This window comes from Passer montanus, unplaced genomic scaffold, assembly GCF_014805655.1.
Source record: "Passer montanus isolate IOZ18808 unplaced genomic scaffold, ASM1480565v1 scaffold36, whole genome shotgun sequence".
NCBI classification, from domain to species: Eukaryota; Metazoa; Chordata; class Aves; order Passeriformes; family Passeridae; genus Passer; species Passer montanus.
This window is the reverse complement of record NW_024368374.1, coordinates 4,443,954-4,456,485: the sequence shown is the minus strand read 5'-3', so window position 1 is coordinate 4,456,485 and position 12,532 is coordinate 4,443,954. Positions and strand designations below refer to the sequence as shown.

The 12,532-nt window shown below is 37.4% G+C and overlaps 1 protein-coding gene across 6 annotated transcripts in view; it reads right to left on the bottom strand.

Annotated features, from left to right (window-relative positions):
- Positions 1 to 12,532, bottom strand: part of DGKH (diacylglycerol kinase eta) — a 159,851-nt gene that overhangs the window by 55,380 nt on the left and 91,939 nt on the right. For 3 of the 6 annotated variants that reach the window (XM_039716582.1, XM_039716583.1, XM_039716584.1), the window contains 2 exons: positions 6,085 to 6,189; positions 5,634 to 5,766 (listed from right to left, as the gene is read on the bottom strand). In XM_039716582.1, coding sequence (XP_039572516.1) covers positions 5,634 to 5,766; positions 6,085 to 6,189 — 238 coding nt within the window. Of the gene's footprint in view, positions 1 to 5,633; positions 5,767 to 6,084; positions 6,190 to 7,346; positions 7,460 to 12,532 lie in introns of those variants that run through there. The other 3 variants (XM_039716585.1, XM_039716586.1, XM_039716587.1) reach the window with 3 other exon arrangements.

The window sequence follows — 12,532 nt, the reverse complement described above, 5'->3', positions numbered from 1 at the left end:
ATAATACATTTTCCATTTTAATTCCACTGATCCATTGCCAGATCAATTTAAAAAGTGAATTGAGACTATGTAAGCAACATCTGAGTTTGAGAGCAATCCTCACTGTTCTGGCAGATGTGTGAAAGTAAGTGCTCAGCTCTCACTTTGTTACTTTCTAGAAAGAAAGAGAAGGAAAGAAAACAAAGAAGTTTCATTGCTTTTACAGAGTCATTTCAAAAAGAAGCATTCATATAATCATAGAATTATTTGGGTTGAAAGAGACATTTAAAGATCATTTAGTTCCTGCTGTGGACTGTGACATCTTTTACTAGACTAGGTTGCTCAGAGCTCCATCTAGCCTGGTCTTGAACACTTCCAGGGACGGAGTGTTCACAACTTCTCTGGGCAACCAGTGTCTCACCATCGTCCCAGTAAAGAATTTTTCCTACTTTCTAATCTCAACCTACTCTCAGTTTGAAGTCATTTCCTCTTGTCCCTACATGTCATTGTAAAAAAACTCTCTCCATCTTTCTTGCAGGCTCCCTCCAGGTACTGGAAGGCTGCAATTATATCACTCCAGAGCCTTCTTTTTTCCAGGCTGAATAATCCCAACTCTCTCAGCCTTTCCTCACTGGAGAGGTGCTCCAGCCCTTTGATCATCTCCATGGTACTCCTCTGGATTCACTCAAATAGGTCAATGGCCCCCAACCTAAGAAAGACATGGACTTGTTGGAGCAAGACCAATATAGACTCAAAGCATGCAAATATCCCATAACTGTCAACTAACAGGGTTGACTCACTTTTTCTAAACAGCTCAACATCACACTGTGTGTTTGCCAACCTAAGATGGTTCCAAACATGTAATTAAGCCAGATCTCAAAGAAGCACAGAAATAAAGGCCATATTTTTAAGTGATGGACCATGAGCAGTTTTCACCATCTGCATGTTTCAGACAAGACATGCCACTCAATTCAGCCCCCTACACATAAATGATAAGCACTTTCTTTGCCACACAGATCAAAATACAACAAATCAGGGATGAGGGGGAATAGGAAATTACAAATTACAAAGTAATAGAATGTTGAAACCCTACTGACTTGATCTTAGGAACCCTGTGTTCAGCTTATTTCTCAACAAGGCAAAGACAAAATCAATCCCAGGCTCTGAAGAGCTGCAGCAAGCCACTGTGTAGATGGCAAGGGACAAGTAATGTTTGCTTTGTAAGTACTATAAATAACCTACCAACCAAATTTCAGATCAGACTCTTTGGGTCACCCCCCTGCAACCTCATTATCATGAAACAACAATTTAAGTTAGTCTGAACATTAAATATTACCAACAACAATAACCTTAAGACACAGATGCAACTTGCAAGCAAAGAAAGGAAGATTTTGAATCAAACCTCAATATTAGTTACCACTACGACCTAGCTTCTTTTGTCTCAGATTACACTGAATCTCATTAATGAATCAGTCTGATACCTGAAATCTTTTGGAAAATATGCAGACATATGGCTAGACATCAACTGCCATTACTTTGCCAATGAAAGCTAAAACACGAGAAAAGTTAAGTTACTCAGGAAACTTAATATTGTAATATAGTTTCTGAATGCAGGTGTGCAGTCATTGGTTGTATGACCACACACTTTTAGAAAACAGGACTCTCAGTCACTGTATGTAATGGATGGTTCTCAATAAGTATGGGGTTGTGCCATACTCTGCTTCATAATAATTTTCAACAGGTATTTGCCTTATTGACCAAAAGTTAATGTAATACTGCTTTTCAGCCATCAATATTAATTTCTTCCTGGCTTTTTAGAATTATTATTATTGTTGTTGTTGTTGTTACTATTATTATTAGTTATTTTTGTTGTATTTATTACTATTATTATTATTATTATTGTTAATTATTGCTGTTGTTGTTGTTGTTGCACCCACTTACTACAATTAAGACTTTTTTTCAATACTGTATATCTTCAAAGCATCAGCGACTTCAGTAATAGAAAATATACAGGTTGCTGGTTATAAAGAAGGCACAACTACTGATTTGATCGAAGATCTTATTTAAATGTTTTCCCCAGCATCACAGAAGTGTACATGTGATATAAAGTCACAGAACAGTTTTCTACTACTCCTTCATTCTTTAATAACAAGCATCCCTTCATTTCTTGCTGCTTCATTCACTATTCACTCTCCAGACTGTGCAGAAAATATGGCAAAAGTATCAGAGGCAATGACTGTGCAAGTAGCGCCCACACAATTCCCTGGGCAATGGGTAAGAACAACACGGTTTTGTGGGTAAAACCCCACAGCCATAATGGAAAAAGACAAAGTGCACAAAGTGCATTTGCAGAGGTAATTTAATCCCAGTATTTTCTTACTGATTGACTTCATCATCCTAAAGTGTTCTTATAACATTGTGCGATTCATCACAGGAGAATGCAGTTTAAGAGAGAGCTTTCTCCCACTTATTAGCTATGCTTGAAATTCAACAATCAAGGTCCTGTCATGATAAACAAAATGCTACATGAAAAAGTAAATTTCTGAGAATAATCATAAATGCAGTGTTCCACTGGCAATGACTTAGATAGAAATGCAGGATTGACACAGAGTAACTGAGGTTACAGAACTCTGGAAGAGTTTCTGTAGATAATAATATGTCATTCTTTAAGCTTCTTTGCCTAAACATTCCATATTGAAGCTAAACTCTCAGGAGCATAAAAACCAAAATCCTTTCTCGATTCAGCTGATTTGGAATAATTCCTAAAGCAAGGCACAGAGGTCATAATTCCTCTGTCCTAGCAAAGACTGGATGAACATTGCAGGGATCAGTCCTTTAGCTAGAGCAACACAACACAGAGACAACATTGGAAAAGTAGATTATCTTTTGAGAAGACAAAAGAAAGAACCTGTTGGAAGAACAGCATTGCACCTCAAAGGAGAGTCTGATTAATTTTTTTTAGAAGTCAATTGCTTGTTGAGCAGTAGCAAGAATGAAGCCTGGTTTTTTATAACTTACATCTTCAGATTGAGATACATATCAGTTCTCTGACTTCTAAAAAGGTGCAAGTTCACACTAGTCTTTCACCTAGCAAAGGTATTAACCTGCCATCGTTTTCTACGCTGGTTTCCACAAGTCTTAGTGTCTTCAGGGTGGCCTGCAATTAATTTGGCCAACCTTTGCCAAAGGCTGCTGGGATGGAAGGTGCCCTGAAGAAAAAGTCATCATCTCCATTCACCCACCATCTCCAAAAGAAATGAGGCTTGATTTGTGGCCAGACTTTAAAAACGTAGTTGTGCAGGAAAACAGCAACTTTAAGATACTAAAATATTACAGGACAACTAAACTGTCAAAAGCTGCAAGACATCTGCAATGGGGTTTATTTTTTACCTATAATTAAGAGTCAAGAATCAGACCCCAAAGACTCTAAGCTACTTTCAAGACAACTTGGTGTGCCAGTAACCCAACCCACTAACAGGAGGAAGAGCTCAATTATCTCTTGAAAGAGGCTCTCATGCTTTTCAATACAAGGCATAATAGAGTAGCCTGGGATCAATGACCACACAAATAACTGAATTTTGTATAGATATAAATGGATTCCCAGTATAAAGCACTGCTGGAGGTTTGAAAAGCCAGACATGAATATTTAAACAGGTTTTTAAAATTATGTAATGGGGAAAAGCAGCACAGAACAAATCTGGGCAATGTTAAGACTCCAAACTTTCCAGATAGTCCTCTCAAACTGTATAGACTGCTAATACAGGTAAGATAAAGAAAAAAAAATAGATTATTAAATGCATTAGAAGTGCACATAATAGAAGCAAGTATCAAACAAAAATGCATTTTTAGCTGAAGAAATTAGAGATGATGGGTTTTAACATGAATACATGATTACAGAGAAAGTATAAAGTATAACAGTAAGAGTCAAATGTCAAATGACTTAGATCAGATATAAAACTAAGGATCTTATTTTATTTTTTTAAAAAAAGAAGAAAATAGATATAAAATAGAAGCTAAGAAGTTAGAGGAGGCAAACTTATTAATAGACAAAAGAATATCACAGTATCTACATGTAAAACATTCCAGGTCATACTAGATTATTAAACTGTAGAACGGTGAAAGGAAATCCAAATCACTTTCACAAGCTACTTTTAAAAACTGGCATCAGAAATGTGGATAAACATAGCATTAGTTCATCATCAGTTATACAGAAGGTGGCAAACACCAAATCTGGAAATTATGGGAACTTCCCTAATGTAAAGTTAATGCCAACACCCTGTATATTAAAAACATACTTAGATGCAAAATTAGACACTGGAAAAACATAAAATGGTGAACTACAGACATTAACATTGATAATTTTGGATAAATTACCCTTTTAGAGTAGCTATAGTATTAACTTAGGAATGGATAAATTCTTTATGAAAGTCGTTCCTTTCCCTTGCCCAAGCAAACATAACAGTATTTGTACACAGAGGCAATACAACTGCATTTTAGTTAAGCACATGATACTTCCATCTGTCAATATCAGACATTGAGAATACCATAATTGCCTTTAAACTGTCCAAAGGACTTATTCACAGTGGAAAACATACACCAGAGAGGCTGGAAGTAACCATGCTACTTCTAATTTCTACAAAACGGGTTTGTCCTGTTCCTTGGCAACTGCACCATTAGCTACATTAAAAGCACGGACAATTTAGGACAATGGGTTAATGTTCCCTTTGTAAGATTTCCTTAATACATATTATTATCCTCAAGTATTATAACAGCATCAATAACAGTAATGCATTGGCTGTTAGGTTACATACATCCAAAGAAATCAAATTATGAATAGTGTAACTGTAACTCTTTTCTGGGCAGTCAGCTACTTTAGTAATTAAATATCTCTACATTTCATATATCTCATAAGGTCACACAGATGCTTTATTTTCTGCTGTCTCCTAACACAAACAGACTTGTTACCACTTTTCCACAGAACTTGCAGGAATAAAAAAATAAGCTTATTTATTTATTTAACAAATATTATAATTATTTGTTAATTAAATATAATTTCTAGCTAAATGCTGAAGTTTTAGCCACACTTGCTTTTTGTTTGTGCTGGATTTCCCCTGTTGAACCATCAAATGCAGTCATCTATATCTCTACTCCCTCACAGCATGAGTATTTTTAAAGCAGTAAATCAGTGTGTACTGCAGGATCAGGCAGCAGCAATAGAGAAAAAAATAATAGGAGGGCAAGGGACATAACACTTTGCTCAGTGTTAAGAATGCTTTTAGATTTGGGGCCGAAAATAATTTTTTTTTTTTCAGAGAAATCCTGATTCTGCAAACCAGTACAACTATTTGGTTCCACATTTTTGATGTGCAAATCAAATAAATGCTATCTTTTCTTGCAAAGCCTCCACCCTGTACACTCCAAACTGGTTGCTGCAACAGAGAGAAGTGTTCTATTGAAAAAGGCACCTGGAGCAACAGGAAGGTGAGGCAGATCATTAGCAGTCCCTCTGCCCGGAGGAAGGTCACTCTCATGTAGAGTTTTCTCCCTTCAAGCTCTTTTGTTCCTCATCTTCAGGATCATTACTCATACTGAAGTTGCAGCCATGTCTCTACACACATAGCATGATAACCAGGGGGAAGGGATGGTTACTTTACCTTCACAGGACAGGCCGTGAGAAGTGACTCCAGAGAGGCTCTCTCTGCACACGTTACAGAAGGTGGGTCGGGCGTGGGAGCAGGCGTACCAGTTATGCATCCCTGAGAAATGTTCCACATTAAACTGTGCGGTCTAGTAAAGGAGAAGTTAAGACAAATTTGCAAGTACAGAACACAGCTACGGTGACTGACATTACGCATGGTTCCATATTACAGGGGACCATAGAGAAATGCTCATCAAAAGGATTTTCCAAAGGGTATTTAGCCTGCTCTCCCTCCAAATTCTAAACCGAAGTGTGATAATAAGCTCTCATTTTGGCAAGTTCTTAAGGTGAACTTAAGACATTAAGTTCACTCTGACATTAGACACACTTTTCACACTACTCCAGTTCTGTGTCCTGCTTGATCTGTTGAGCCAGAAGAGGCTGCAGAGAGAGGGATGTCAGCTTACCTCATAGTGTTCTCTGGACTGAACGGACTTCAGAGAGCTTATCCAGTCCTCCATTTCTTTTCTGTTCTCAGCACACAATATTAGCCTCCTAAATGGAGTGATTATCTGAAAAAGATAACACATCCTGATTAATCCAGATAGTAAATATCATGGCAGACTATGATATTTAATGTACTCTTCCCCGTGAGATGATGCAAAAGGATGACACGCCCTAAAAGGCAAGATCCTAAACAATAAAATATTACATTAAAAATATTTTCTTTAATATTTGTTGCACTACCAGCAACACAAGAGTTTGCTTTTCCTTGTACAGTTCCCAAGTTTCAAATCAAGTTTTGGTACAGGTCTCTGGAATCTACAATGACCATTACACCTTCTCAGCTCTTTGTCTAGGCATTGAGATTCAAATGCTCAAATGGCAGGCACTGAAACGCTGAAACAGCCATTCTGTAAATGACTATTTGACTAAGACTGCAATCCTATTTCATAACTGCATCATAGCAACTGCAAGGTCCATTCCAATTAATAGAGATAAAAACATATCAAAACCAAATGCCTGGAAGTCTTAAACAACCACAAAAGCTGTCATCATATTTCACTATCTTGCATACTGATAATATATTTACAAAAATTTATACACACAAAAATTTAAAACAGCACTTTTTATATCCAACTATATCAACTCAGTATAAGAACAGACACAAATCTTTATAAAAAGGCACATAGAACAAAAGCAAACAGTTGAAATAATATCCTACTAGGAGAATTGAATGAATTCCTGGAACAAGTTGATGCTGGGAATTTTTCAGTGGTCTAGAGTTGGATTCTAGAAATCTGAAAATACTGTACCAAGGAGGTTCAGAGTACAAGCTGCTCTCCCCTCTCTCTAAACAGAAAAATAATCAAAATAACAGGAAGGCAGCAGAAACTATCAGCTAACTCCCACTGAAATTATTTTGAGCACTGCATTAAAATAGCCAAAGCAGTTACTTACATGGCAAAGAATTTAAAACAAGTACAAGAAAATAAGGAATGTTATTTGTTTTGTTATAGAAAGTCTGAAAAATAAAATTAAATTCTTTATCAGTATTATGCATTAATCTATTGCCTAGTATGTACCACCAACACTTGCAAATCAAATAAAACAGAGAAAGGACCACCAAAAAAATGGTAATTCTCAGTATTCTTTAAATGCTACAAGCTAGACATTACAACTTATACACAATATTAGTAAACATTTATCTACAGCTTCAGTTACTTACCCAGTCCCTGCCGTAAATTGTCTCTAGCCTTGATTTGTCCTATCCACTCCTTCATTAAATTGAGCTGCACTTTAACATATCTCAGAGGCGACGTAACTGAAGTGCAGCAGGCTGCAAGTCACATGGAGGGGAGGCAAAAACCCTTTGGGCCTGCCTTTTTTTTTTTTTTAATGTACTCACTTCACATGGAAGGGAATAGTTTCTTTGTTTTCTGTTTCCTTCAATCTTGCTTAAGCTATTTAATAAGGTTTATTAGTAGGTTTCCATGGCTTTTCCTAAAGAACAGTTTATGCAAAGAGCAATGCTTCTCTCATTAGTTTGGAGCCAAACAGACGCTTTATTACTTCAAAATGTTTTTCTAGGCCAGGTCATCCAATGAAGCCAAGAAAAGTCATTAAATCATAATATAACCCTGGCTCCACCAACAATCAGCATTCTGCTGAAATTTCCAGGTTTCAGTGGACACAGAAATCTTATTTGGGCAAATACAAGCCACAGATTATTTCCTATTATATAGCATGAGATTATAGTACAGACTAAATAATGATAAATCCACCTAAGACTTGGCACATTATGTCCATCCTCCTGCCATAGTTATTACTGATTCTAACCAGTAACCACATGTTGTGAAATGCCATTAAGCAACAACAGCTGCATATACTGCTGAAAACTCCTGACTAGTCTTGATCTTTTCAAGTAATACTTAGATATATATTACTCCTGTCTTCAAAAGTACTGGTCACAATCCAATGCGCATCCCTCCGCCCTTCCCCACTCTGAAATGTATGCCCTGGTTCAGTTGCTCACACCTAGTTACCTAGTGCCAATGAAGACACCCTTTGGTATCAAAAGTTTTGGCAGGGGAGGGGTAAGTATGACAGAGGACCAGAACAGTAGCTATAAATAACCAAGGTGGGACATCAAACTTCCTTTCAAAATGCCCTGCACACCCATTTATTGGCAATCGAATCACATCACCAAACACTACTAACCAATGCATGTAAACACACCAGAAATTCATATATTCCAGCTTCTTACTACAGAGTGCAAAAAACTTAATAAAGTTCACAGCATTGCAGCAGTCTAACAGCTCAACAGGATACTGTCAATCATATGAATATAGGATCAATTATTACTGCTACAAAAATAAAGTGGTAAGTCGGAAGACGTACATATTTGTAAATACAATTAAACTACATATTCTCTTTGATTTATATATTTGTGACAATGAACTCCAAGATGGTACATAGTAACATGAAAAAAGACAAAATGCATTATATGCAAGAAGTATCAACAATGCTTGAAATTTTAAAAATAAAATAAAATAAAATAAAATAGGAACCAAGAAGCCTGTTTAGCTTCTCATCTATTTCAGTCTACAAAATCATGGAGAAAATGTACTCTCATTACTTTTTAGATATTTCATGTACCATAAGAACTCAGGAAGCCAAGGAAACCATTAGCAAACAACAAGTGTTTTTCCCTAAATACAAAGAATTCTTTAAACTTGAAAAGTATTCCCAAAGGATGCTGAGGAGACGAAAAGTAAAAATGCCCAAAAAGGCATTTGGAAAATTCATCACAAATAAATGCATCATATACTATAGAAGACAGTATCTGACATCTTCAATTTATCAGGTCTTCAAAAGTCCAACAATGAGTCAATGTTGGGAAGTGACTCAAGGGTAAGAATCACTGTATATGCTCTGCTGTTTCTATTTCATTCTTTAGTATCTGCTATTATTATTATTATACTTTGATTCAACTTTTATGAGCTTTACACTAACTCAGTACAGCTTTTCTTGTTTATCCTAAATTGAGATTGACTTCCTAAAACTTCTTATTTGCATTTAAACAGATGGCATGCTTTCTTCTGAATGCTTACACAATGCTATGATTAACTATGTGGGATGTTTGAAGTTCATTCACAATAGACAACTGAACCTGTATAGAGACATAATCAAAATTAAAACAATTTTCCTGCCATGTAAATTTGAATTTAACTCGTAATACTCTCTCATTCCATGTATTCATATTCAGTCCTGTATATTCTCTTCTACTGACCCAAGTCAGCACCTTTTCTTCAATTACATATTACCTTTTTGTTCTTCATTGCTCCAAATATGCCTATTTGTATATTGCTCAGATTATGCTGAACTCTCAACGGAAAGGAAAGGGAGGGAGGGAGGGAGGGAAAAGCTCTATAACACAATGCAAAGGAAGTGTTACAGGAACCACTGGGAGACCACTGAGGTAACGCAAAAATAAGAACACTCTTACGTCTTGAAGGAACTCAGGTGCCAACAGTTCACATGCTGACAAAGCAAGAGACAAATCACAAAAGATTAAGACAGTCAGAAGGTCTTAAAAAATAAATAAGATTACCTTCCTTTGAAACTTTTCACCATTGTCAAGCAGCCAAGAAGTAACTGCTGATTTTGGAAAAGACAATTACCAAGAGCAGACACTGCAGTATATTGGAAAGTAATAAAATAGAGGTAGTTGGAATAAAAGACACCTTTAATGCAGTGGGCATTGGGAAGAGTGAGCATATACAGTCTTAGAAGTTGAAGACAACCAACACAAACCCTAAAAAATCCCAGGAAATAAACAATGTCTGAATGGGAAATAAAACTACCCATTACTGCAATAATGTTCTTGTTCTGTTTAGAAAAGTAGGGGGATTTTTTTTTAATGGGGAATGAGGGAGAGAACAAGAGATCACTGTTCACTCTGCTACCACATAGGTCTTGCCTTAAATTGGGATTTTCACACAAACACTACGATAATTTGGCTTCTTAAAATATATATATATATGCATATATATATGTACATACACATCTTGAAATTACTTGGATGACATTTCTACAGTCAAGTTTGGGACCACTACTACAACTTTTCTTTCAGACAACACTTACTAGGAGCAAGCTTAACATCTTGAAAGGAAATAAAATCAAAAAAAAACAGTCATCAAATTCAAAGTAAATTTGAAAGTCGTTTCTTCTTTAAGTGGGCATAACCTAACCAGTAACATTCTACATGCCTTCAGCCCAGTGGGTTTAGACTTACAATCTATAAAATAAAATCACAGAGCGTTTGATTAAAGCCTATTGCCTAATTTTTATTCTATTTATTTTACTATCAGCAATATATAAGAAAATACAGTTCCCAAAGCATGTTAGCTCCAGTTCTGGCTTCTTTTACTAATTCGAAATGAAGACACAGTGTTTGCTAATCAAGAGAACAGTGCTCTATACCTAAGTAGCTACAAAGCAGCTACTGTAAAGCATTCTGTTTCCTGCAACATGATATTTGCATTAAGGCACCTTCTGTCACTCTGAACTATTATCAGACATTACACTAATAGCACTTTGTATAGCTGATCTTGAATTAAATTACTAATGTAGAAATGTCACATAGAATCTGAAGGAGCTGGGGAAATGGTTTTCCTGTTCTCTGGGCAGATATTTTTAAAATATCTTTCTGGAAATAATGAAGAGAGGATGATACAGAGAGAACACCCCAACTCTCTTCTTAGGGACTATATTCAATGTCTGGGACAGGAGTGTAATATTAAATGCTTCCTAACTTCTCTGTGCTTACAGATGTTGGCAAGTCAATAAGGCAAATACCAGGATAACATGCTCTGCCTCCCTTCCTTTTCCATTCCCCTTTTCTCCATTCCCCTGTTCTTGTGCAGGTGGGTCTGTATGAGTGTGCCAGGTGAAGGCACCTCCACCAATGGTAGAAGTGGACTGCTGGGGTCATTGATGCTCCCACACCTTCCAGAACTTGTCTGCAAAAATCACAGTGGTAACAGCTGGACATCTTTCTAGATTATTCATAATTTCTTGGTTTCTGTACACTAAATAAATTATAACAGCACTGTCACTGTCAAAGGTATTGTTAGCTGGTGCTTTATGGTGAATTGTCACTGTTATTTTTCATGATGAGTCAAGCCAGGCAAAAGTATAAATTACAAAGGCAAGGGAGGAGTTAAAAGCAAGACGGGTAATAAATGGCTATTACATTTGCTTCAGTACAATGCAGAATTTATAATCAGAACAATTAGCTCTGTCTTCTCCACTAAAATGTTGCTTCCCTCTTTTTCCTGGCCTTCTCCTATTTCACTGTTCCTAAGCTCACAAATATTGATGTAATGTGTGGTTTTGGTTCCCACAGTAAAAACTCTTAGGAGGAAAAAGAAAAGGCTTAGTCCCACACAGTATCTCTTGCAACAATACAACACCAGAAAAAGTGAGCTTAGCTAAAAGACAGTACAAAAATAGTTATATCATTGAAAAAGGTAAAGGGACTTCATTCTGCAGTAGAATCCAGCCTGGGTAATTTAGGTGGCTTATCTTACACCATAGTGAGCAAAAATGAAGGAGCATTGCCTAGAATATAATCAGGCACATGGACAAGAAAGCAGTTGGGAATAGTCAGGATGGGTTCATTCACCAAGGGGAAGGCATATTTTTTCAACCTGTGAAGGAACGACTAACCTGGTAGATGAGGAGACAAAGGTGGATATCGTTCACCTTGCCTTCAGTAAGGCTTTCAGCACTATCCCCTAAGACCCTCCTAGAGAAGCTGATGAAGTATAGGCTGGATGACCAGACTGTGAGGTGTGCTGAAAACTGGTTGCATGGCCAGGCCCAAAGGATGGTGACCAGCAGCACAGAGCATGGCTGGAGGCCAGGAATTAGCAGAGTACCTCATGGGACAACACTGGGACCAGGCCTGTTTAACATCTTCACTAATGATCTGGATGATGCGGCAGACTGTATCCTCTGCAGGTTTACTGATGACAGAAAACTGGGAAGGGGTGGCTGATACACTCAAGGGTCACACTGCCATCCAGAGGGACTTCAACAGGCTAGAGAATGAGCTGGCAGTAACTCATTAGGTTCAACAACATGTCCCAAGTCCTGCACCTGGGAAGGAACAACCCCAGGCATCAATGTACCCTGGGGGCCACCCAGCTGGAAAGCAACTTGGCAGAAAAGGACCTGGGGTACTGTTGCACAACAAATGGAGCATAAACAAGCAACATACCCTTGCAGCAAAATAGGCCAGGGATATCCTAAGATGCTGGTCCAGGGAGTGAACCTTCCCCTCTACTCAGCCCTGGTGAGGCCTCACCTGGAGTACTGTGTCCAGTTCTGGGCTGCTCAGGACAAGAG